The sequence below is a fragment of the Paracoccidioides lutzii genome, assembly GCF_000150705.2.
Source record: "Paracoccidioides lutzii Pb01 unplaced genomic scaffold supercont2.26, whole genome shotgun sequence".
Classification (NCBI taxonomy): domain Eukaryota; kingdom Fungi; phylum Ascomycota; class Eurotiomycetes; order Onygenales; family Ajellomycetaceae; genus Paracoccidioides; species Paracoccidioides lutzii.
The window spans coordinates 413,342-440,949 of NW_015440972.1; the positions used below are offsets into that span (position 1 = coordinate 413,342).

General features: G+C 37.9%; 5 protein-coding genes across 5 annotated transcripts; 4 read left to right on the forward strand and 1 right to left on the reverse strand.

The window, feature by feature from the left end:
• Positions 1–12,787: 12,787 nt before the first annotated feature.
• PAAG_12447 (hypothetical protein) lies at positions 12,788–13,175 on the reverse strand (the record flags this gene model as incomplete). The annotated part of the gene is made up of 2 exons (XM_015847932.1): positions 12,788–12,862; positions 12,975–13,175. The coding sequence occupies 2 exons, from the start codon at positions 13,173–13,175 to the stop codon at positions 12,788–12,790; spliced, it is 276 nt and encodes a 91-aa protein (XP_015702471.1).
• Positions 13,176–15,328: 2,153 nt separating this feature from the next.
• On the forward strand, positions 15,329–17,354 carry PAAG_07689 (NADP-specific glutamate dehydrogenase; the record flags this gene model as incomplete). The annotated part of the gene is made up of 6 exons (XM_015846297.1): positions 15,329–15,374; positions 15,609–15,739; positions 15,812–15,893; positions 15,961–16,023; positions 16,139–16,425; positions 16,584–17,354. The coding sequence occupies 6 exons, from the start codon at positions 15,329–15,331 to the stop codon at positions 17,352–17,354; spliced, it is 1,380 nt and encodes a 459-aa protein (XP_015700780.1).
• A 1,370-nt stretch (positions 17,355–18,724) lies between these two features.
• PAAG_07690 (hypothetical protein) lies at positions 18,725–19,084 on the forward strand (the record flags this gene model as incomplete). Its single annotated transcript, XM_015846298.1, has 2 exons — positions 18,725–18,963; positions 19,024–19,084. 2 exons carry the CDS (start codon positions 18,725–18,727, stop codon positions 19,082–19,084), a joined length of 300 nt encoding a protein of 99 aa, XP_015700781.1.
• Positions 19,085–22,113: 3,029 nt separating this feature from the next.
• PAAG_07691 (hypothetical protein) lies at positions 22,114–22,624 on the forward strand (the record flags this gene model as incomplete). Its single annotated transcript, XM_002790346.2, has 2 exons — positions 22,114–22,303; positions 22,383–22,624. 2 exons carry the CDS (start codon positions 22,114–22,116, stop codon positions 22,622–22,624), a joined length of 432 nt encoding a protein of 143 aa, XP_002790392.2.
• A 1,194-nt stretch (positions 22,625–23,818) lies between these two features.
• Positions 23,819–24,523, forward strand: PAAG_07692 (hypothetical protein; the record flags this gene model as incomplete). Its single annotated transcript, XM_002790347.2, has 1 exon — positions 23,819–24,523. One exon carries the CDS (start codon positions 23,819–23,821, stop codon positions 24,521–24,523), a length of 705 nt encoding a protein of 234 aa, XP_002790393.2.
• Positions 24,524–27,608: the final 3,085 nt, after the last annotated feature.

Below are 27,608 nucleotides of genomic sequence, written 5' to 3' on the forward strand. Positions count from 1 at the left end.
TAATAGGGGCCATGTTTGAAAGATTGCGCCACTTCTGTTGCCCTTGATGATAAGTTAGCTACCGGTTTTTGACACTCATAGAAAAAGGCCATGGCTGCTTTCCGGGTGATTCAGGTGGAAACGAGTATGTTGTAGGAATGAGGCTGGATGGGTTGAGAAAACGGGGATGGATTGGTTTTCTTAATGCATCTCAGAAAGGTTCCTTGGAAGAACTTTTGTCAAATTCGGTGGGTCTCTCAGTATTTTACAGTGCGGGATTTTGTATGAATTTCCCACTTGCGAGGAGAGGCTTATTCATTCACTTAAATACAGTTAAATTGCTCATTTGACTTCTGAGTTTTATTAATTTTTAATTTTATTTTCTTTATTTCTTAATTTACTAATTTTTCACCTCTAAATTTAAATTTCTAAAATTTTATTTTACTTACACTGCTAAAAGGTGCTTCTTTGATTCACTCCTCTGGATTCATTGCTCGTTCGATTTGAATTTGATTAGAAGTAAAAATTGACTCTATAAGTAGAATTTAAACCTGGCTGTAGATTATAGATAAAAAGTCAATTATTATTCATTTTTCCAAATTAGTTTCTAGCAATTAGTTGGTAATTTTGCTTCTGCTCTATGATCTTTGAATCTTGAACTGTCCAACAAAGTTGACACTGCATTCTAGAACTTTTCTTAAACTTCTTCTCAAGAATTTTTGATGGTTACTCTTGCAGTTTTCTATAACTAATCATTCCAAATTTCCTTATTTATCCTACTTACCACATCTCCTGGAAAGCACCGGAAGCATAATTATATAACTAGAGAAAACGGATCATCCCGATAACGGATGATTCCACATTCACGGCAATGGGGGTGGCAATGACGTAGTTTTCTATGTCTTCCACAGTTCGTCCGCTTGTCTCGAAGCCCAGCCACAGAAAACAGACGTCATTCGGGATAGTAGATCAACTTTGTCCGGCAGAAATATCTTGCATCGTAGGTAGAAAATCGCCAGAAAGCAACATAATTGGAAGTCCAGTTCTGGATTTTTGGTAATTATGGACAAAAGGGCCACGTCTCCGCAGCTTAAAATCTGCCCAGCCACCCAAGAATCGTCCCCACAAAAGTGTTCACAATTGCAGGCTTCTTTTCGGTCTCAAATGGCTACGAGAAGCACCAGTTGAAATTAGTCGACTTCGTCCCTTCTGAAGAATGGCTGGACCAGTCGACTCTCCTCCTGGCGGTCCCGATATTTTCCTGATTTTCTTTTTTCAAATCTCTTTTAGCAATACCTGTTTTTTTTTTTTTTTTTGCCCGCATGCAACTCCTCCCTTCTCCAGTTTCTGTAATAGATGACCTCGCCCAGCCTCTAGATTTGAGAGCAAACCTTGCGTCTCTGTCGTTTCTTCTGGGGCAGAATTTACTTCTGACCCTCTCAACGATATCGGTTCTGCTGAGAGCTCAGCCGTATTTGATGATCCTATTTGTGATATTCGAGGACCCGACGGTGTTAGGCGGTTGATAGAGTCGGCATCAGCTGGTGGTGCAGGTGTTAACTCAGCAGGTCTCGAATCTGCCGTCTGCGTTTGATTATTTACAGATGCTGCGTACTGCTATTTGCAAGAGAACTGGAATCCGCCTGCGACAGAGAATAACCGTGGGGATTACATAGGGCACAGGCAGCGTAGGCACTCCTTCTCTAGACGTGTTAACTGCCTTCCAGTTCCGCAGAGGTGTTATGCCTGCATTCCCCCATTTTAACTTTTCCCCCGATAATCTCGTGAACTGATGGTTTGTTTTCATGAACTTCAGCACTCTGCGACTCTGCACTAGTTGGTGGGTGTTCTTGCGTCGGTGGCGGAGCCAAAGAAGAAGTGCTACTGTTAGAGTGAGCACTGCGAGAGGAACGGCAATGCCAACTGCTGCTTTAGAGCCAGTGTTAAGACCACCACTTCCGTTCCCTCCTGGATTGTTACTTTAAGCCCCCGGGCCTCCAAGAATAGGTGTGGGCAACGGGCCTAGAGTAGAATCTCCATATGCCCGTGCAGCTAATTTTGATGTAGTTGCGGATGTGGGAAGAGGGGAGGATGTAGAGACGGATGATTTAGTTATGGTAGCAAATGTTGCTGAAGTGGTTGTCGAGTGAGCAGAGGGGTGCTGACACTGGAGTTGTAAATGACAACTTTTTATCGCCGCTGGTAATATTCTTTTCACATATTTTCATGAGATGTTAGTTAGCCCAACTGTTTTGCTATTTATTGGCCATGTCACATGACTGATAAGTAACACAAGTCCAGCGTGGCAAAAGAATCCTCTATTGCTGTACCATTTGTCACTGGCAAATTTGTTCACATCAAGCTGAAAATAGTGGACCTATCACGCTGTCAGAAACTGCCTGCGCAAAATGAAATTCCATGACTTATTGCACACTCTGGTATATTTGCTCCGACAAACATCAATTGTGGCAAGGGCTGCAAAGATAGATGGTCCCAGTTTTAATAGAGAAACCTGCAGTTGATGGACAATGGAGAAGCATCATCAGTCTACCGCCTCAACTCTGATATTTAGGGTTAGCAGCTGCAATGCTTCTCCAGCGACATTGGTGTTCCCACGTAAAAGGTGTCATGATTCGGCACGATGGAAGGAGACCTTATGGCATGGGGAAAGGAAAGCCCCAGGCTTCAAGCTGGTCCGCATGCAAGGTGGCTGCTGACAGAATTGGGAATTAAAGAAGATCATCCGTTCTTGGATGCTTTTGTGGTTGTCGAATATATATTCTACACATATCCGAGCTCTGCGGTATGAACGAAGACCTTCTATCCCAGGCAATTCCGGCAAATGGAACTCCCCCTTTTCAACGCCAAGGACGTAACAACGGGAGGGAAGCACCACTTGGCGCTTCACCTGCATTGTCTGTTATCTTGATAATGTTGGAAAATCCACAGCTCTCGTTAACCCAATCTAGAAAATCGCGGCAGAGATGGAACTAATCCTTGATATTACCAGCACAAAAAGCAGGCTTTCAAGAAGGCTTTCTAACATTCAAACCCATGTGCTTAGGTCAATGCGTGCGATGGCGCTACATAAAGGTGTTGTTGATCTGGTGTGGAAGATGTCACAACAGTAGTATTAGCACAAGGAGCTGCTGTGGGAAAGCAGCAAGAAATCAGAGGGTTGGCTTTCTGAAGTTGTATTAGGTGCTGACTGAATGAATGCCGGTCAATTGCGAAGGCCTGGGTCCTGAAATATGCTTGATAACTTCTTTCGACTCCCCAAAGTCCGGGGTTATATCGTCTGCTGTCTGGTTCGCTAGCCTGGTTAGAGAACCGAGGCACCTAGGTAACTAGTTAGTGCGCTCTTGGCTGTTTCTTGCGCTTTAAATATCCAAACACGCTGAAAAGAACCATCAGGTGCAAGTGCGTAGGCTGGTCTAAAATATAAACATCAAGGAGTTGATCAAGCAAGAGGAGTGACTACCATAAGTTTAGCTCTCTTCATCACCAAACAGATCCCAACACCACCTATTAGCGGTAATTGGGCCCAACATGGACGAAATGGCGTATCTTTTTCATCATTTCCTAGGAAGGTAATGTATGGGTACAGGTTAAGGTGGGAGGGGTTTTTAGAAAAGCACTTCCTCAGCCTTACAAATTTACGGAATGTGCGCAGAAAATGTATCGAGTGAATCATGGAGATGCCGTGGTAAAAATATAAAATATCGCTGTACGGTTAATGCCTCGGATTCTTTGGCTATTCCTTTTGGTATTCAGAGTAGGTTGTCTCTATAATAACATATTTCTATATGAGACCACCCCGTGAATGATCTAAGTGAAAATAGTCTAGTTATATTCGACAAGCAAAGGTGAATAGAACTGAATTGAAACCAGAGAATGCGGGAAGAATTGAAAATTTCTCAACAAAGAGGCCTAACCCAAACCTGAATGTGTAAGAGAATGATTCAGCAGGACACATGTCTACCTTTATAGTCAATGAAAATCATCATAATAGGAGAGTCACTTAGTCACTGCTAGACTTTAGAAATTCTCTTGTGAAAGTATGTTTGCAGTGAGGTTGTTATAAAGCATGAACCTGACAAATTGCTATCGACCTCAAAGGCAGGCTAAAATATTATTAAGGAGAAAAATAGCAGTACCAAGGATAGAGTATCGCGAATTAAAGAAGATATCATATGGGTCAACAAAAAGCTAATTGCCCCTGAAAATCTTAACTTCCTCGGGACCAGAAAGCTTATTCCGCAGTTCGTGCATAAATTTCAGAAGGCCCAATTTGGGGTTGGGAAGCAGTAATTTTAATAGTTTGGAAACGAAGTGGTATCCTCACACTCGGGGATTTTGGATGGAGTGGAGACGTTGAATTTTGGGATGGAGAATTTGACTACAAGGACTTTGGGTGGACCTGAGGGGAAGGGAGGATTTGGCAGATGTTGTGGATTTGGAGGAGGATGATTTTGGTGATATCAAAAATGATCTGGCGGCGCCGCTGAATGAATATGTGACTAGATGTTTGAATGATAGTTATTCTGAGAGAGGTTCACAACATTGCTGGATCATCAGTGCATCATAAGTCAGGATGCACTCTGTTCTCAAGGAACTATTTTATCAATAGTTCTCTAGCATCGCCTATTGCACTTGATTCACTCAATCAATATCTTTATCTCCTCATCCACAGCATGATGCTGTACAACCATCAACTCTTTATTAACTTGGATAGGTGGCGACTGAAAATATTCAATATGAGAGATCTGAAACACTTTTTTTTCTTTCTCCCCCAGATCAGCTTCATTATTAGGCTGTCTATGCATCCCGCACCCTAAGGTTTGATAATAACAAATTTTTGATGGTGTTCATCTCAGCAAACTGCGCAGCTGGGAAACAAATATGTGATGCACTTGATCACATCTGCCATGTATCATACTCATTCTGAAGTTCTTGAATGTTCTGAAAGATTGCAGTCACTAGGTGCTGTGAGCAGGGAGTGCAGCTTTTATTTCAACCTCTTTCTCAGTTAAAGCTTTAAATTAACTGAGTGAGCTGACAATATCTGTAATGTTCATTCCTGACAGATAAATCTCTAAAAAAAGAGATCTAGCAGAGGTTTGATTATTCTTATCCAAGCTGAACCTTAATACGAAGATTAACTGAATCATTAAAACTCAAAATACATCTTCTGATGCATTTCCTGGTGCAAGCTCTGAACTATTTGACTGGAGTAGTTCACTGACTCTGCTCTGTGAGTGTCTATGTGAACATACATAAATAATGTATATATAATACATGAACTGTATGATAATCATTCTTTCTGTTATTTGTTCTAGCCACTTAAATAACAGATGAGAAACTCATGTCCATGTATACTATACAATTTATATGCTAACCTTAAATCTCATATATGCATTAGAACAGGATGAACATAAAACAATGACTTTTAAATGTCAAGTGTCTTCAATCTTGATAAATAAAAATCCTATCCACTTTCTGTAGTTGATCTGTACTCTAAAGAGAATTTTTCCAAGTTATCTATCTAATTAGAAATTAATATCTGATATAAGTTAGTGTCTAATAAGATAGATTATTTATGAAATAATTTTTGAACATCAGTGAACAGAAAGTTAATAGTCAAAAGTTAATATTCATTGTGAACTCAAAGACTCTATTATATAACTTGATTAACAAAGTGTGTGCTGACAATCTGAACAGCTGTATTGATATTCTAAATGATTTTATACTAGATATTCTAGTTTTCTAATAAATATGCAACCTTTTTAAAAATTATTAAATTATTAATTTATTCAAAAACTGTAAGTACTAATATATTATCATTTTGACAATATCTGTACTGTGATATTTGCAGATCTCAGTAAGTTAAAAAATCAAGATTAGAATAGAAAATAGCATATAAAAGTAAAAATGCAGAGAAGTTGATAAATGAAAATAATTAAATTTCTATCATAGTGTGATATGCTCTACTTGCATATTTATATGTGCTATTAATATGAATAGTTTTAATAAAATCTTATTTACAAAAGGGAAGTAATATCTGTTAGATAATAACATAATGAGTTATAATTATCATTTAAAAATAAAATATTTCTTATCACAGCTTCAATCTAAATGCAGATAAATAGATGTTTGATTATCAACTAGATAAGCTATCTGAGTAAATACTAAGATGATTTTTAAAAAATAAGTTCAGAGAAGGCTCTGTTTATATAGCTCTTTTCTTAGTGCAGTTGTTATGTGATTACTACATTTATATGTTATTAGTGTATGAGATAATTATGAGGTTAATTACTATGTCAATGTCTAAACAGTTTGTAATTACTATATCTAGATAAATGCAATTACTGTTCACCTTAGTTTTATACTATTGAGAAGGCTATGAAGTCTTTTCTACATTATCACATTATTTTCTTTTGAAGTCTAGATATACTTTTATACTAATAGATTATGATTTACTTCATCTGCTAAATAATCATTCTTTTTTCAAGTCTTTAGTCATTTATTCAATTGCTTTGAGAACTCTGCTTTTATTAAATTTATAGTATAGAACTCTCAAATCAGATGTGAAGATTTTTTTAAATTTTGTACTAAATATCATATTGAATCATCATCAAATTCTAGTCATTTTATTTGATATTAAAGCTTCTTATAAGAGACTCAGCTTGCTAGAACATTCTTAACTTCTCACTCATTTTCACTCTATACCTTGATAAGTTCTGATATCTCATTTAGTTATCTTAGTAAAAGGTTATTCACAGCTTTTTATAGTTTATTAGAGGAGAATATTGAATAAATCTTCATGTTGTTCAGTAGTCTTAGTCTATAGCTGTTGTCAACTCTCTCAATTATCTCAAAGAAGCTCTCAATTTGCTCTGTAAGCTTCCTACTAAAGTATTAAATTCTATAGTTCTTGAGTGATAGAAAGACTTTATCTTTTATCTTAAAGTTTAATTTCTGACAGTATTTGTTGATCTATGATTTTATAATTTTTTATATTTTTTTCATATTATCAGCTATATGTTTAAATCTTTTTCATTTGAATGATATACTACCAGATATTTTATTATTTAAGCTTCTTTTCTTTAGATAGTGTTCTTGATAGTGACTTTCAATTAAGGAACAAATAAGATTTATATTCATAAGCAATTTAAAAAAATGTTATTTCAGTTGATTTATTCATCAAAGCTTTAGTTATATAATTTATCATTAACAATCACTCATATTAATTATTCTAATAGTAGTTTATATATGAATAAAGCTTGATTATCAGATATTAATTGATAATCTCAGTTTGATTATTTATTTATATATGATAAGCTGATGATAGCTTCAGTTTAATTCTCAATTATCTGATGAACTTACTTTAGAAGTCTAAGATGAATTGTGATTCATAGTCTGACATAATTGAATCTGATACTTCATAATATTCATAGTAGCACTTCAAGAATAGTCTTATCAGCTCTTTGACATCTTCTTTTTTTATAATGAGAATAGATACAGACTTTTTACTTAGTTGACAGATAATTATCAATATTATATCATGATTTCTTTTTATCATAGAATTATTTATAAAGTTTATAGAGATGTGTTATCAGGCTCTACCTGGGATTGATAATAACTTCAATAGCTCTGATGTTCTATTATGAGAGATCTTCATTCATCAGCACATTAAGCAATTTTTTACATATTGATTAATATCTTTGATTCAGTTATTTTAGTAGTATTTCATCTTTACTAGTAAGTATAACTTTTTTTCTCAGAAGGCACTGTTGATGACTGTTCATGAATCTGCTTTAGAAGATATGCTTAGAGAGTAGAATTTTTTTCAATTGATATAACTAAATGTACTTCAAAATATAAAAGTTTATCTATCAGTTCTCAGTGCTATTCTTCTTATTATGCTTTTTCATATCATAATCTTAGTGATTTCATCTCTCTAGTCAGTCAGAATTTTAAATTTTTCTATTCTCTGAGGATCTTTCAGCTCAGCTCATCATTCTATCAATAGTCTTACAATTGCTAACAACTTCTTATTATAGATTTCATAGTTTCTCTCTGCTTTACTCATAGAAGCTGAGTAGAAAATAATAAAATATTACTGTTTATTCTCATATAGCTGAGATAGGACATTAGCTATAGCATCATCTAATATATTCATCTTTATCAGAATTTCTCAATTTGAGTCATAATAACAGAGCATTGAAACTTCAAACAGAACTTTGTTTATTTGATTAAAGACATACTAACAGATCTCATTTCACTTGAAAAACTGATTCTTTTGAGTGAGCTTAAACAGTGATCTTATGATTCAGCTGTATTCTTTGATAAAACACTGATAAAAGTTGCAGAATCTTAAGAAGAATTGAATTTTCTTAACTGTATTAGATACTGTTCATTGTGATATTATTGTAATCTTTTCTGAGTTCACTTTGATCTTTTAATCAGTGATAATAAAACTCAAATATTTTATTTATTGAATATAAAACTCATATTTTGAAATGTTTATCTATAGTTCAGCTTCTCATAATCTAATCAATATTTTTTTGACATACTTCTTATATTCTTTTAAGATTTTACTATAAATCAGCAGATCATTTATGAAAGTAATTATGAACTAATTCAAGTAGTTGAAGAAGATAGTATTCACAAAGCACTGAAAGATCACTGAGTCATTACTTAGATCAAAGAGTATGATCTTATATTTATATATTTTATAGCATATTATAAAGTTTGTTAAAATCTCAGTCTCAAAGTGCATATATATTCAATAAAAGTCTTGATGAATGTTCAATTCGATAAAAAATTTGATTTTATTTAACTACTTTATGAGCTCATTAACTAGTGAAATCAGATATCAATCTTTTTTTAAAATTATATTAAACTGATGATAATTTATGCAGAATCTAAGCTTGTCTGCTGTATGAGCTATAAAAATTGAAGATATGAAGAAGAAGATTACTAGTAAGATAAAACTCTTCTCTAGATTAGTCTCAAGATATTATTTAATTGTTTCAAGCTCTTCTAAGCTCATTTAGTATAATGATATATGATTGATAGCTTTATTCAAATCTACTCTCTTCTCAGGCTCAATATTATAATTTACTTTTTTTTGAAAAAGTGATAATTAATCAGAGACTGTCTTTGAAAAAATATTATAAAATTTCTTATAGTTCTCTGATAGCTGTTCATCAACTATCTCTTTATTCTTTAGTTTTGCATTAATAATAATCTTCTTCTTCTCAATAATTCTATCTATTTTACAGAGATTTGAAATAAAAACCTCTGACTTTTTACTTCTTTCATGATGATAAAAGATTACTCTCTCAATGAATATCATTATTTGCTGCTTGTATAATTTATTTTTTCATTGAGCTCTCATAGAGTTTTTTTGCAATCTTTTACTTGAATTTCTCATTGATAAATCTATTACAACAGTCTGCATCTTATTAATACTTTAACTTTATTACTGATTTTTTCAAAATTTTTTTTAAAATTATTATATTATATTCTTCTGATATATTATCTGCAGATATTTATACACTTAATTATACTAAATATTAATTTTTTATATCTAGTCAAATCTCTTGCTTTGTCAGTTAGAATTATTCTAAAATTACATCAGTACTTTTCAGATCTATCATTATCATTAACATGTTGAGAAATCTTTATTCATTTACTCACAAATGTAGTAAAATAACTTCTATAATTAAAGTTTCTTTTTGATTATTGAATTTCATGATTTGATGATTCTTTTTTAGCTTCTTGAGATTTATTTTTAAGGCTTTAATATATCTATATACAAAGTTTGTATCAATAAAAATACAGTAGTTTGCTCTAGAATTTACTAGTACTTTTATAGAAATAGTATATTCATTAAAAGCTACTTTAATATATATAATAAAAGAATTTCTGCTCATTAACTGATTCATATTCAAAGTTTTTAATGTAATTATTTTATCTGAGAAAAAGACTTCTCTTATATTTAATCTTTTTCTGACTCAGTAATAGCAGTTTTATTATTTACTTTCTTCAGTTCTGTCTTTTACTTATGTGAATAATGTCATACTATATGATCTTTATTTCAGCAATTGAAGCATTTCACATTCTTTTTTCAATTTTTATTTTTTAGTCTATTCTCAATTGTCTGTGTTAATGTGGCTGAAGTTTTTTCACAGCTGGTTCAAATAATCAAAGCCTCTTTATAGTTAAGTAATTGTTAGTTGTTTTAACTAGACATGCTTTTAAGATAATAAGCAATTCAGATATAGATGTATTGAACTTTATAAAAGTTGTTGCAATTGATATAAATAGCTGCAATCATACATTGAAAATCAAAGAAAATCTTATGAAGAAAGTCTACTTTATAATTTTTCTTATGAATTTTAGCTTCACTCACCAGATGTAAGAACTTAGTCACAAATATATGATAGTTATCTTCATTTCTAATTATCAGTTATTGATATTTCATCTTTACATTCTCAATTTTATTGACATTCTTATATATTTTTATAGATATTTGAACACTTTCTTAGCTATTTCAAACTTTTTAGAATGATTTTTTTTTATTTTTAAAGCTAAGTATCTGGCAGCTTCTTTTTCAGTTCAATTTTTAATATAGATAATACAGATTTTCTCAGTTGAAAAGTAATCTATGTTGATAGCTAGCTTGCATTTTATTTAGAAGAGCTAGTTTTCAAATATCAGTTCTTTCTCATTGATGAGATGCTTAAAGTCATCAAGTTTGACTAATTGTTATATCTATTGAATGTTCATCAGTCTGATTTGAGAGATTAAATAGTTCACAATCTGCTATAAAATATTTTATTTCTCTATCAAGATGTTTACTTGTTGATTAAGTTTACTTATTTGCTTTCTCTACTTATTTTGTTCTGCTCTAACTTTTTCTAAAGTATCTTTTACCTTATTCATAAGATCAGCAATCTTTTGATATATTTGATTTCAATTCTCTTCAATTGACATAAGAAATTATTTTTTTAATATGAGATTTCTTAATTTCATATTTCTCTCAGTCAAGGTCATCATATTTTAGTCTGATCTTCATAAACAGTCAAACTCCGTAACTGCTTCTAACATCTTAGTAGTATTTTCAAAGGTTCAAAACAAAAGTTAGCAAAGATTCTCAGAGGTTTTTTATCTAAAAAATCTACTTTAAAAAGGGCAAAAAAGTTATTGATTTTAGTATTATATTATAATTTCAATCTAGATATAGATGAACAGGTGTTCAATTGTTAACTAAATAAACTATCTGAGTAAATATTAAGATAATTTCTAAAAAATGAGTTTAGAGAAGACTCTGTTTATATAGCTCTTTTCTTAGCATAGTTATTATGTGATTGCTACATTTACATATTATTCATATATGAGATAATTGTGAGGTTGATTGCTATGTTGATGTCTAAACAGTCTGTGATTATTGTGTCTAAACAGTTGCAATTACTGTTCACCTCAATTTTATGCTATTGAGAAGGCTACAGAGCTCATTCTACACTATCACATTTCTATGAACATTGTCTTTCTTTTTTCTTGCTTTTTACTCATATCTTCTGTTGATATCAGCCACTCTAAGTAAAAAGTTACTATTCAATCAGTTGAATATCTCTTTATATATTTCTGAGAAAAAAATTTATAATAAGATAATATTTCACTTGATGACTTCAATCATAATCACAGAATAAGTTTGCAGTATGATTTGAGAATATAACAGAATTTAACTAAAGATGCTGACATCAAATCACAACCTCTATCACTGATTATATGATTGCTATAAATGAGAATGAAAACATACATATAACTAAAAAGAATATATATCATTTAGCATATATTTTCTTTCTTCATTTTGAAAGAAAGTGAGGAAGATGACCAATAAATTATAGATAATGACAATTGAATTAAGCATATAGAATGTTTGCATAAAAAGAAAAACTGACAAGTTTATCCTTATAGCTTATTTAAATATATATTATGTAGATAAGAAAGATTCATTAGCTCTGATCATCTGACATTTCATATTTTGCAACTCAACATCTTCAGATCTTGAATTCAAAGGTTTCTGCTTACAAGAAGAGTTAATTCAAATATACTTCTTTTCTTTAAATGCTTGACAAAACTGTTTTGAATATAATCTCACTATCTAATCTTCAAGAAAATACTAGTCTACGCGGAAACCAATATTCATGAAATGATTTGATATCATCAATCATTTAACTGGCTTGATATATTTTTTCCAGGTGATTAATCATTCATGTTTCCCACTGAATCTCTATGCTGAACATTGATGCTCAAATGGAGAATTTCTTAAACATGCATGGAAATTTGCAAGAAATTCTGCTTTCTTCTTCTCTCAGTTTGATTTTTCCTGAGACTTAGAAGGAGGCTGTCATCCACTTTTCAGTGTAATTACAACTCGATGGTATTGGCGTGCCGAACAACCTATTCGAGTAGCTGCGTGGTACTCAACCAACGGGGCTTGCAATCATAAATGGCGTCCGTGCTGTCGTACGACCTAGGCCATATTCCATCCGCCCTCCTGAAACCGTAGCAGATGTCAGTTTTTAGTTGATTTCTTTAAATTCCTCACCTCATCTCCATACGGGCTTTGCCTGCACGTATAAGAAATAAGATTTAATGACTCAGCGGAGGATTTTCCTTTTCACGGGACTTAGTTAAAATCATCAGTTCGCCGCGAGCATATTGGCAACTGGATGATAATATCTCGTCCGCCCGCTTCCTCACAGCGGCAAGCCGTCGAACGCCTTCGCACGGATCAAGCCGACATAGGATCAAGTAAAATCCAAGGGGTCCGTCCCATGTATGGGAAGCGGTGCTGGAACCAAAAGGCCTATTTGTGGATCAGGATGTCAGTGTTGGTGTCGATATCGGTGCGACTGTAGCTAGCGTCTTCGGACCTCTAGTCCTCTCCACCTTTAGTTTTGATAAATTTCGTTCCTCACCTCTGAACGCATATGCCCTTTGGTGCTGTTCAGGAAATTGCCATTCTCACCAGCTGCTGGGCTGCGCATAAAGCCAAGTTGAAATCCATTATCTTTGCTGTTTTCATGGTATCTGTCATTGTTGGGGAAGTGATGCTTTTGCATTCGACAGAAGACCTTCTGAGACGGCACCTCTTGTGGTAGCTTATTACCTGCTCGCATGCCTTTTCCCGGTAATCCGCTCACAATCTCATGGATTGTAGAGGGGAAAAAAAAAAAAAAAAAAAAAAAAAAAAAGGCTGGAAATATTGTTGGTCCCCTCCTCTTCCATCGGAAAGACGCACCGGTCTATCATCCTGGCCTGCATGTGGTGCTCGGAGTATTCGTTGCAACGATTGCGATCATCGGCATTCAGGTCAGTAACTTGATGGTGCTAAATAAATTGCAGAGCAAGAAGAGAGTTAAGAATGGAAAGGCGGCAGTCATTGTGGATCAGTCGATGAAGACGAACCATTATGCTCTCGAAGGTGTGTGGAATGCTGTTTTCAGGCCAACGAGCCTGTCTTGACTTCACAGATCAGCAGAATGACGAGATTGTTTAATATCTATTTAAAAATGTGTTTCTCTGTTTGACATGACCTCTCTCATGCATGTGCAAAGTATGGGTGTGGTGGTCAACGATTATGGCTCCTCTCTGCATTCACTGTTGCACCCCTCGTTGCTTATTCTCGAGGCTGATTGTTTTTGTCGAATTAACCGCACCATTCCCAAAAGCAGAAATATAAACAGTCCGGGTGTGATTGTCGAGTTGTACACAGGTTGACGTCGCATAAATTTGTTGAGGTCAAGGAAGGAGGGCGAGGTTATATCCACGCTGGAAACACCTTAGAGCCGCCGTACTCGGGCCGGCGGGGGCAACAAAAAGGGCTCAAAACCTCAATCTCCGGGTGCAGCCAATGAGGTCATGGTGCAGGCAAGGGCTGGCTAGTGGGGGGCACCGATGACTTGATAACAATGGATGGTTAATCCCAAACAGCTTAACTAAGTGATAAAGTTCTTCTAATGTTAGATTAGAACGGAGCCTAGGGGGGAGGGGACACTGCGAGCCAAGGATAGTTTAATAATGCAGCATGCATTCCTTGGAGTTTGTAACCATCCACGAACCCATTCACGAAATCTGCGGATCAGTTGGGACTCAGGAAGTTTATCTTCGCTTCATTTAATGGAGATCTTCTGCCCAAGCACCCTTTAATTGCTTGTGTGCTGCGTAGATCGGATAGACGGATTGGGCCGGATTACTATGAAATCCCGTATGGCCTGTCTCTCGAAACGAACCCAAGGCCGTCATCGGACGTGTGATGGGGCGCGGGATCCTCCGAGGTGGTAGTCAACTAACCAGTATGGACTGACTACATACGGAACTCTGCGCTCAACACCACCATACACAAGCTTGGCTCAGGAAGGGGAACAGGATGGATTCTCGAAACATGGGAAACCCAATGAACCAGAACATCACAGTTGGGCAGTTCTGGTGGGAAGAGAGAGCTGTCATTCCTTTTCGTGTGTTTGGTCCAAACATGTTCCTAGGTACGGGGTACGTCATTCCACCCAATCAAGCTCCAATTCAGATTTCCCCTATTGGCCGATTTTTGGGTTTTAATATTATATTATGTTATCTATTTTTCATTTTTTATTTTTTATTTTTTTTATTATTTATTTTTTTTTTTTGGCTTCCTTGGTCTTCCGCTCCGTTTCCGGCGCGACAAACGTCACCGCGCAGTCCACACCACACAAATGGAATAATAAAAATTAACCGTAGGCAGGAGATTCTAATATGAATGACCAACCTCTATACCCTGGCCCAACCAATCACCATTGCATGCATACAGTTATCTGGGTAATTAGTCAAGATAAGAGAATCGATCCCCCCCCAACAACAACCGGCCCTTTGAGATCGGCTCCCAGGAGGAAAAGGAACATACTTCCAAACGAGCGGCAAATTTGCCTTCTGCAAGATTTTCTACGCTTTAAAATTTATTTAATCCTTCCTTCGCCTTCGTCTGCGTCTTCCTCTCCATCCCCATCTCCATCTCCGCCTTCACTTTTCATTTCCGTCAGCTTTCGCGAGGTCGATTGTCCCTCTGAAAATATAGCTATAGCTGTCAGAGAGCTTGACCCCTGGTCCTTGCCCTAGTCCCTTCACGCCAACGCCTCAATTATCCATACATTTCATTCCGTAATTTCTACAGTAAACATCACCATCCGAATTTCATATTCGTGCCCCTCTGAGAGAGGATAAATCCCCCAGTTGTGCTTCGATTTCTATCCTCTTTCATATCAGTCCAGGGAACCCGGTGAATCCAGATAAGTTAGAAATGTCTCATCTCGCTGTTGAACCCGAATTCGAGCAGGCCTACAGAGGTGGGTGTTTCTCCTGCCCCTCTCCCTCCATTAGCTAGCGGCAGTCCAAGTTTTAGTATGCTCTTCCGGCGCAGAACCGGCCCAAGCAAAGGAATCATAATGCGGGAAACGGCAGTGATCTTGGCGTTTTGCCCCTTTGGATTTTTGGATTTGGGGGGAATCTGAGCTTTCAAAGATAGTTCTAACCACACACATGCACGGGTCGCAATAAGTACTGATGATTTTTGAATGCAGAGCTGGCCTCTACCCTCGAAAACTCTACTCTCTTTGATCAACACCCGGAATATAGAAGAGCTCTTGCGGTTGCCGCTGTCCCTGAGCGCACTATCCAGTTCCGTGTAACCTGGGAAAATGACAAAGGAGGGGTATGTGACAAATAATGGATGTTATATCATTTGGATATATGCATGCCCTAATCCGCATCTGCTTTTATGTAGCTGGAAGTCAACCGGGGCTATCGAGTCCAATTCAACTCTGCTCTAGGACCATACAAAGGCGGCCTCCGATTTCACCCTACAGGTATGAACCATTTCGCCATGACTGACTGTATTTGCAATTGTTTTAATACTGACATTTCAATTCCTAGTGAACATGTCCATTCTGAAGTTTTTGGGATTCGAGCAGATATTCAAAAATGCTCTAACGGGATGTAAGTATTGAACCACAGCAAGCGGAAATTCACTCAAAACCTGGAGAGAAATGAAGAAGAGAAGGAAATCAACGTGATGTCCAGGAAGTTAATATAGCCTTTTCCTCTCTACTAGTGAACATGGGCGGCGGAAAAGGAGGTGCCGACTTCGACCCTAAGGGAAAATCAGATAACGAAATCCGAAAGTTCTGCTCTGCCTTCATGATGGAACTGAGCAAACATATCGGAGCTGATATTGACGTCCCCGCCGGCGATATTGGCGTTTCTGGACGTGAAATCGGATTCCTGTTCGGTGCATACAAGAGACAGCGCCATCTCTGGGAGGGTGTATTGACAGGCAAGGGACTCAGCTGGGGCGGAAGCCACATTCGTCCCGAGGCCACTGGATATGGTCTAGTTTATGTATGCTTCTCTTCCCCCCCCCCTTTTCTTTTCTTTTCTTTTTTTTTTTTTTTTTTTTTTTTTTTTTTTTTTTTTTTTTTTTTGGTTAAACCACTCGGTTGCGCACCTGTTTCCTGAGTCAAGTTTACCTAATCAAACCCACCTGTTTCTCACGTTAGTACGTTCAACACATGATCGATTATGCCACGGACGGTAAAGAAAGCTTGAAAGGCAAACGCGTCGCTATCTCAGGCTCTGGCAATGTCGCCCAGTACGCGGCGCTCAAAGTCATCGAGTTCGGCGGCACCGTCTGCTCCCTCAGTGACAGCAGGGGTTCTTTAATCGCCCGCGAAGAGGGAGGCAGCATTACTCCGGAAGAAATATACCTCATCCAACAGATCAAAATTGAACGCAAGCAACTATCCACCCTCGCAAGCACCGATCCTATCCGCGAACGATGCAAGTACGTCGAGGGTGAGCGGCCGTGGACTCACGTTGGCAAAGTTGATGTCGTCCTGCCCTGTGCGACACAAAATGAAGTCTCCGGCCCAGAAGCACAGGCACTGATGGAAGCTGGCGCTAGATATATTGCTGAGGGATCCAACATGGGCTGCACGCTGGCTGCCATCGAGCACTTCGAAGCTAGCCGTCGCTTCCATTCTAAGGGCAAATCCGTCTGGTACGGACCAGGCAAAGCCGCCAATGCTGGTGGTGTTGCTGTCTCTGGTCTGGAGATGGCTCAGAATGCCCAGCGTCTGACGTGGACTGCCGCAGAAGTTGATGAAAAGCTGAAGCAGATCATGAGAGACTGCTTTGTAACTGGTGTTGAAACTGCGAAGAAATACACACACCCTGACGAGGGGAAGTTGCCTTCGCTGGTTACGGGGAGTAACATCGCTGGCTTCATGAAAGTTGCTGAAGCAATGAAGGATCAGGGTGATTGGTGGTGAATGGTCTCCTTTAGCATGTTGACTTTAAAGGAGTTTTGTATACATCACGTCACTTTTGACCTTCCAGCATTTTCGCGATAGGGAGTCTCTGTTATTTTTTCGTTTTTCTTTTTTACTTTTACTTTTATTTTTATTTTTATTTTTATTTTTATTTTTATTTTTTTTTTTTTGGCGTTCGATATCCTTTATATGCTCCGCTGTGCTTTTGTTGGCTTTCTTCTGCATGGGATCTTCGATGTCATGTCTGTCAAATAGATCTTACGGCAATGGCTTTGGGCGGAACAGGCTTTGGGATTTTTGCATTTGCATTTGCTTGTTCATTCTATTTTCTGTTAGGAAGTTTGGGCCTTTGCTAATGTACTTACCAAATTTTCATGCACATAGATTCCTCTCCATGGTATTGAATGAATAGCAGCTTAATACTTCCTTGTCCTGAAGAAAAATTGCATATGTAGGAGACACATATGTGTGGCATACATTGACGATTCCCAGAAATTGACGATTTGTATAATTATTTTGACTGGATTGTAAACCAAGAGATCATCAATTACAGGAATGGAGAGACCGCAAATTGGTTCTCGAAGCCATGGCTCCATTCGCAAAGCATCTTTTCTTTTGGTGTTAGATATTTAGCAATTGTAGCGGAAAGCGAGTGAAGAACTCAGCCTCCGGGAGGCAGATAGATGTACGTTTAGAGAACATATTTTTGCCATGTTTCCTGCTTAAGGGATAGCCATACTACCGTACAGTAGTGGCATTGATATTCCGGTTCAGAAGTGGATAAGCTTCAGCGGCAATGTCACTTTGGAAAGTAACATAATATCAGCTCGACATTGTGCAATTTTTAGCTCCTAGTTACCTGCTTTATAGCTTGGGAGACTGCAATTGGAATCCAGAATTTCTTTCTTGACAATGCACATTCAATTGCGCACCATGGCTCACGCTGGCTTGGGCAGGTTTTTCTCTCTGTGCCTAGGTGAGGAGTGAGGATTAAGAACGAGTCGACGTTCAATCGCCATGCAAGCCCTGATGGATGCTTTGATGAGTGCACTTGATGCATAATTCATGATTTGAAGCCACGTTGGGTTTGAATGGGATATTCCAGCAGATCAAGAGCTTGGGTTGAACGTTTACAAGAAGAGAGAAATGAGAGTTGGTTAGCCGGCCACGATTCTTTTCTGCGGATATCAGAAAACAAAACTTCAACTACATAATCCTCAACTCCTCAGTCGGCTTAAGCCTCGGTTTATTTAGCTGTCACAGTGATAGCCTATTCGGAAGAAACCTAGGGAATGGTATGACCCGCATCCGGTAATATCCAATCCATTGCCCGCATAAGTGCTGGAAACTAACCGGCCACTTCCAGACTGATGAACACCAATATCGAATATGAGCAGCTGATAGTTCGGGCGAATGTTCTTCGTGGGGAACTCCATCCTGGAATCGAAACTGTGTTGAATGACATGATCAGGTTCAAGGTGCACATCGAGAAGAGGCTGGAAGATTACGAGAGCTTTGTTGCGGATGAAGTCGAGCAGGAGCTCGGAGGGGACAACGCAGCAAAAACTTCCAACTGGCATTCGTCTGACCAAATTTGCTTGGTAGATCCGTACGTAGACCTATGCTTTGACACCGCTTGCGATTTTTTCATGATAACATACTTATTCAGCTTAAAAGCTGGGGTCGGGACTCCCGAAGCAAGGCAAGGAGGCAATGAGGTGATGAGGTAATTAGGCAACAGAAGCAGAATGTGATAAGCGACCCTGATCGGTTATCAGCAGATTGAAAGAATTCTCTTGGACAGCTATGTTTGCCACCTGTTTCTCGAACCGAGACGAACGGACTCGCATAGCGATAAGAAAACCCTCCAATTTAATTGCTAGGAGAATATGGGGCTGATGGATCAGCTGCCGGCGAGTTTGGGCCGATCTTAAGAAGCTATGTAAATTGCAATCAGCATGCACATACTGCGCACATACAGATATGGCTCGTTCTCCGTATTCACTTCCGCGGCGTCGGCGTCCGACTGCAGGAAGTTTCCACAATCCCACCGCATCCCACCGCAACGGGCCAACCGGCAGACGGAGAATCTTACCCTCTGTGGCTGAACAGTTTATTCCCAGCCACAGGCACTATTAAAAATAATGTCGGTCTCAGCCTCACTGGGGCGCTTTTTATGTTCAGGTTTGTGCTTATGAGCTACAAACAGAACCTCAGCTCTGACTAGGTGTAATGTTTACAAGGCGCATTCACTTCAACCGCTCCTCTTTCATGCTTGGACGTCATGAAAGGTTTTATTTGCAAGATTCTGTTATTGATATTGAAGTGCGCATATCCATTGTCCCAGCTTTAGCTCTACGTATCCAGAATGTGGTAAACACCCCGACATTTGCCATGATACGCTTAAGCACTGTGCTGGAACGTATTATGCAGACAGCTGAGGAAATTCTGATTAGCGTCCGCCAATCTTGCAGGTTGATATAGATTATTTCGAATTAAGCGAGAGGTAAAATTTACCGAACTCTGAGATTGAAGCTCTGTGAAGGAATCTCTCTGTCTGTGCATGCGTCATCTTCTTGGGATTGATTGTTGATCGATCTGATCGATGGACTAAGATATCCCATGCACGCACACATATGCTTGCCAGCAGAACGAATCCCTGAATGTAGTGTGACTTATTATTATAAAGCTAAATGGAACGTGTACCTTGGCAAGAAGAAGTAGATTGAAAAAGATCAAAATTTAAGCGCCGGAATTTAAGCTTGCGTGAAGGAGTTTTGTTTTCGCCTTCCATGATTGCTAGGGGATGATTTCTCCTCTCGACGAATTGGGGCCTTTGTTCTATGTTGATCAATTAAGGTCATCTTTCGTCTTTTCATCACTCATCCCGCCACTAGTAGTGGTTCAGTAAAAATCCATCATCTTGAATAGTCCCGCTTGCTTCGTCGGTGCACCGCCACACCTTGGACGTCATCGCGGACAACCCACCAGTGCTCATGGCTTGACCAAAAAAGACAAAAACCGAAAAAGAAAGATTAGGCGGACGCATCCTTTTCGGAGAGCTCTATGTGGATTGTGTATGGAGCAAACAAACAGATTGACAAGTTTGTACCATTGCGCTTCCGCTGAGTGAAATACAACTGACGGAACCCCATAATTCATGCTTGCTGTGGCCCGACGTGCGGGGCTACAACAGATCCGTTCCCGACCCCTCGTCGACCTACCTGACTCGATGCACCTCGATGCAGTTGCATGCAACGGCAATTTTGTCTTCTGGCACCGTTCTACGCCAAACAAGCCTCATTGGTAAAACCCTTTTAGTTGTCATGGTCCCTGAGCATTGTGTTTACCTCATACTAGAATGTGGCATGTCATGAAGGATTATTTTCAGCTCACAATAGTCTGGACTCTGCATTGGCTGAGACTTTCTACTTTTAGCATTCTTGTGTATGGCCAGGTAGTTAAATCTGGAGGCTGGAGGCTGACGAAAAAGGTGATGTTGGTCCTGTGCATCTATCCTTAATCTTTAAACAGCGGTCCAAAGGTATTTTGCTGATTTCTCTAGTTAACAATCATTAGGCTGGAGACCAGCAGATGGCCTTTTAAACACACACACACACACACACACACACAAAAAAAAAAAAAAAAAAAAAAAAAAAAATCCCGGCTGACATGCGATGTTCCGAACCTCCATCAGGGTTGTCTGATAATCCTTAAAAAATATGTCGAAATTGAGGACAGATAATAATAAACATCAGAACTAATCAATCAATTGTGTTCCAAAGTCATTCCTGTCTATGAGTGAGCGTGTTGTATGTTTCAGGTCTAAATATGTCCCAGATAATGGGGATCGAATTTCATCCGATGAAATGAAACTTTTCCAAGGCGCTGACGACATGTCAAAAACACAGCGTCCAAAACGATTCCAAATCTTCACATGGTCAGTTCAACTTACAAGCCTTCCACTCAAAACAAATGTAAAACGAAAAGAGAAGAGAAGAGAAGAGAAGAGAAGAGAAGAATAATAAGGGCGACCTCTGAGATTTGGACTTGATACAGGCCACATTACCCCTCGCGGATCTGCGTCACTACGCCCAATGCCACTAAGGCGGAATCGTTACTTCGGAGGATGTCGCCCGTTTAACAACCGACTGATGAGCAAGGAAGCGTGATGAACAAACTCCTTTGACCAACAGGATTCCAAGAAGCACTGTCCTGGCCGAATATCAGCAACTAATTCCAAGCTAGGCAGTCGTAGTAGCTTGATCTATTGATCGTAGTCGGCCCCAGCGGCTCCACCAGTCCCCACCTTGGTAATCTTCTCTTGGCCGTGGGCAAAGTTCATTGCCCTTGACCAGCAGTAGTAGGCTTATGAAGCTTCGAAATAGCCTAAAGTTTTATTTCAAAGTTTTATTTCCGGGGTATTCCACCTGTTAATATTTATATTCTTGTGGCCAAAAAATGACCTTAGAGGGAGCGACCACAGCACTCTGGCAAACGACAACAATAATGCACTTGAACACGGGGAAACGGGAGAGATACTCAGAGGAATTCCAATCATTTTAACACAGCTTAAAGCACAAGAGAATGTAGCAAGTATTATTACCAACAAAAGTACTCCATAATTACTGTTTGTAACAGTGTAGGCACCGCGCGTGCTTACATCCGCCGTGGGGTTGTTCCAGGAGGATGGGTTATGATTATTGCCATTTCAAGATACGGCTCCACCCAACATCCCTGCTAGGATTCCCGATTTGGCATGGGTCGCTCCCGATTTTCAACTTCACACTCCACTCGCGAAGCCCCAAAATACACAACCATTGACATCCAATCATCCGCTGGCGCCATTGCAAGTTCAGCTCTCTTGAGAGGCGCCAGGAGAGGGGGAGCTGCCAATGGAGATGTTGCTGTCTTGCAGATGTGTGCTTCGCTTGTTCACTCAGGCCTAAGTTATTATTTTCCAAAGCTTGGCTATCAACCCTTGCAACACGTTGTTTAAATTGGATTTCTGACCTTCACCTAATCCAGAGCTGAAGTTACGGAAATGGGCAAAGATCAGCACTTTAACATGCTTCGCGCTGAAAAGAGCAACCAAGAATGACGTTATTCAAATCCAGGACACGAGCGGTATGCAGCAAGAGTTACCACTTGTTCACGCATCTTCATGGAAATCGATGCAATTGATTACGGGTTCCACCAAACAGTTCCTGGTCGGGGAGCCGCCTCGCACTGGCTTGTGGCAGCGGGGACCAAAAGACGGCGATCCCTGACCAGACTTGAATTATGCGGGATTTGAAAGAGGTGAATATTGGAATCATGGAATAACGAAGCTTGGGTTTAACATGATGGCAACTACCTACGCTAGTTATAGGTAAATATTTACCTAATCAACCCATGGTTCTTGGTTGAATTGCACCCTACCTTAAACATTATGACTTAGGTGTGGTCTGATCGCAACTTGGCCCGTTAGTCAACCCTGTTCAAGTTGTACACGCACAGGAACACCAGATTATTGTGTTCCAAGGCGCCTGAAAAGAGACCACAGGCGGGCTTGAACTGTAACTATCTACCATGTTAGCATGCACTTTGAAAATTTTTTTCCACATCTGCGAAGTGATGAAAACAAAAATAAAGAGCCAGTGGAAAAGAAAACAATAACGACCAGGGGTGAGGTCGATCGAGGCGGTCACTAGTGACGAGGATGGCATAGAAAATCCAACGAGCCGGGTTTATTTTTTGGATAGCCCAAGCCCCTGGCTACAATGCACCAGTATCTCACGATCTCAGTTGATTTTGGCTAGGCGATACGCTCCCCACCAACGTAGAGGTTTTGCCATCTGGTATTGTTTTTCTTGCTGTACTTGCAGGTACGACGGTTACCAGGATTTGAGGAACTTAAGCTGCGACACCGTTCCCTCAGCTTATATACCCCTACAAAGTACTTCCAGGAACATAGTTTCTTCCTCTCCGGAACTTCAATATCTCAACGGCACCATTTCAACCCAAGACTTTCTGCTTGGGTTTGGATAATGTGGGTAAGATTGCGACTTTCTCTTTAAGGTCAATTGGAACCCACCATACTGGGAATACCTTAATATTTTATTTTTTAATCGTCTTGCGTTGATATTCTTCGTATCTTCTCCTGAAATCCCTCATCCACTGGTTTTTTTTTTTTGGGGCGCATTTTATCTATTTGCCCATCTTCCCATGCGCACATCATTGGGATTCCTCTCGACAAATGTCCTTAGGAGAGACTCACCGCAGGACAGAATCTGGCTTAATCAAAAAGGTCCTGGGTTCGGCGTCCATATCTTCTGCTTGGATACAACGACATATTTTTCGCAAAAAGGTCTCAGATAATAGGTACCCATTCTCAAAAAATTTATTCAATTCCACTTGCACCGTAAAAGTTGTTCAAAGGAGTAAGAGATTTCAAGCTAAAAAAGAAATTCCGTTCTAGGCCAATGGAAACACCGTTCCGAGGTCACAGGGAGAACATGAGAACAGACGCGCGAGCTCACTTTGATCCCGTCACTATGATGGGTCTGTCAGAAGCCTCTCACCGCACCGACCACCCTCACTTTGACATATTTGAGTGGTACCCCCGCTATCAAAGCTGCCAGCGGTACTTCCTCGATCACGCTCAACATAGCACTCCCGTTCAGGCATTGTCCTCTTTCCTTAATATCTATCTCCCTTTTCAGAGACAACCGAACCCAATTTTCAATTCGTCTACTACAGAAGGCCCCTCAATACACACACAATCTCCATCTTCCTCGCTTCGCCAACTTCATGCTCCTCCAGCCGTTTCCCTAGTGCCATATATTCGCCGCCTGGTTGCGACTGGCATGGATTTTCCAGGCGTTCTACATGGATTCTTTGGTGATGATTGGGTTTCTGGCGTTGGTCATCTCCATGAACAGGAACGACGAAATTACTTATTTGCTGCAAAAAGCGGCGGATGGGCCTCAGTAAAGCAAGGCTACGATATGCCACCTCTGGAAACAATACCATTTCTGCGACCTTTACAGGGACCTGTAGACGCTGAAATCGAGACTGCGGAAAAACTCTGGAGTGAATGGCTTGCGATGGAGGACTGGATGGTTGGGCCTCGAGCTCCCGAAACCTTCAATGGGTCTTCAGTGCATTCGCGACCAAGAAGCTCATGATCATGATGATTTTCATTTCATTTCATTTTATATTATTTTTTTTTAAAAAAAGTTTTACATTTTCCTACACATTCATCCTTGGTTTTCGGCTTTCCTACATGGTCTCTGTGCTTGTCGATTTTAACGATAATGGGTCCGGAGGCGTTGTATCTTCCCAATTTTCTTGTGTCTTGTCTCCTTTGTATATGGCAGCTTTGCCCCTTCTTCATGTTTATTTGGCATATGAAGCTCTGAAACTATGAGGTTGAAACACAGGCCGTTTCGAGTCATTGTGTCTGAATTCCCTAATTCCTTTAAGCCCGTTTCAAAAATGGTGTCTCTCCGACACCAACATCGACTGGTACGGTCGTACTCGCTTTGATTTAGAGTTTAGAGTTAGAGTTTTATCCCCCACGGAGAAAACCTGAACTTCGAGAAATATTCGCTTTCCAAAAGCATGAAGCCTAGGGTATTTTGTTTTGTTGGTACCTGTACATACTCCTGATGTTCTGCTCTACCGGCCCCATACTTATGTGGACGCATCCTTGATGGTAAAAGTTTAAGCGTATTTTTGCTAATTTCTCTTCTGTTCCTTTGATGCCATCATCTTTTCCTTAATGACTTTTGTATTTCGTTTATCCCCTGCCTTTTAAATTGACGGCACTTGGAAAGAGAATCAATACTTGAACAATTATAAGTAATGGGCGTACAGTTTGAATGTGGGTTTATTAAAAAAGCTGAACATGGTTTACAATATAAGCCATGACACCCCACCATTAACCCTAATCCTAATCCTAACCCTAATCTACCCAACCGTTAAGGGCGGTGAGGTTGAATAGAGATGCATGGATTAGTAATATATGGTGTTGTGCGGAGTATGGTAGATCCGTATTTATTTTAGATGGGGGTTACCAGAGTTGATCATGGTTATAAAAAAGTGGGCCCAACTTTTAAACCATGTTCAAACTGTAACCGTATTGCCCTTTGCCACCGGTAATACTGGCAATTTCAACTTTAGCGCAACGATTGGCGGCTTGCGCGGTTGCACGATCATCCGTCCGCGGCAAGCACGGATAGCATATTTTATTATCCCGGTAGGTCGTTTCTCGTTTGACATTTCGTTCAAAGAAAGCATAAGGGGCAGTGGAGGTTTGGAAAAGAAATCACACATTATAACCAAACTCCTCCAAGGAAAATCTTCCATGATTCTGAAACATCTTGGTAACATGATGCTATCATTTATCACTGCATCTGAAATTTATAGTTACGTGAAGAACTAAACACCTTCTGATTATTTTTGCAGGCATATCTCCAAATGAATTCAATCATCTTAATGGATTTACATACCTAATGATCAAGATACGTACTTTCTTTGACAACTCTGAGCATCCCACACATACACATGATAGTGACAACGGGTCATTTGATAAGCACATTAAATCTTTCTCAAGCTGTGATAATTCCCTCAAGCTTCCAAGGATTGAAACAAAGATAGATCTAGCAACTAACTTTTCCATGTGTTTGAGATGAGAATCATACATGTCCCATGTATTATTCGAAGCTTAATTGGGCATCACACATACACATGCTAGCAACATTGGGTCATTTGATAACCAATAACTCACTTTTGAGCTTTGGTAATTACCCCAAGCTTTCAAGAATTGAAACAAAAATAGATCTAGCGACTAACTTTTCCATGTGTTTAAGATAAGAATCATATATGTTCCATGTATCATTTGAAGCTTAACTGAGTATTCACAGATACACATGTTAGCAACAGTAGATTGTTTAATAAGCATGTCAAATCTTCTTTGAGTCATGGTTATTTCCTCAAGCTTTCAAGAATCGAAGCAAAGATAGATCTAGCAACTAACTTTTCCATGTGCTTTAAATGAAGAATTATACACCCATGTATCATTTAAAGCTTAATATACATGCTTAGACTCATTATTATCACTGCAAAACTCTAAAAATTGGATTCTGAAGTGTGAGGTTGCATTTAAAGATTTTCTATTTTATATTTCTTTGGAAACTTCTTTAAGGCAAGGTATTATTCATACTTAGCATGAAGTTTCTCTGTTTTAGCACTTGTCAATTGAAAAGATCAAATCAGAATTGTCTTTGAACAGTGTCAACTGTTTATGAAAAGTTGATATGCAGAAGCAGTAAAATGAGATTTAAAAATATAAATTCAAAAATCAATAAATTCAAATCATTATTAAATTTAGTAGCTATAATAAAAACTTCATTCTAAATGAAATTAAAACTTTTGATAAATATCAAAAATATATAAATTTTGCAATGTTTTACAAACTTGAAAGAGTAATAATAAAGCAGTTAAACTAACATGACATCTGCAGTTTTGAATTCACATTAAAGCGTTTAACTCTTAACTATCTCACTTAGTGCACATTTTAATTATTGAATTATTGTTATTATGATATCATCTACTATTCAATATTCAATATTTACATTTGATATTTTGTTCTAGTTATATAGTTTTATATATGTAGATATTTGCAACATTTTTTTTTTTTCAACTATTAAATGAATATCTTTAAGACACAAAGCAAGACACTTTAGTAATGATAATAAAAAATAAAAAATAATATTATTAACTCAAATACTTTTAATATATTTTAATATAGATAAATACTAATTATTAATTAATAAAATTTATATTATAAAATTTTCAAATTACTAAATTTAAAATTTTATTATATAATAATAAGTGAATAATATCATTAGATAAATTTAATAAAAAGATAGATAAATAATAATTTATTTTTAATTAAATGAAATAATATTATACTATAAAAAGTTATAAAAAAATAAATATAATTAATTCTTTAAAATAATAATTTTTTATCAACTTTAAATTTAACTTTAATTAAATAACTTAAAATAAATATTATAATAATTAATTAATATATAAAAAGAGAAAAAATAATTTTATATTTAAAAAATATTATATAAAATAATAAAATACTGTGATATATAAAGTTATATAATATATAAATTTTTATTTTATTTTATATTATTTTAATAATTATATTATTAATTAAATAATTAAATTTAAAAATATATATAATATTATTAATTTATA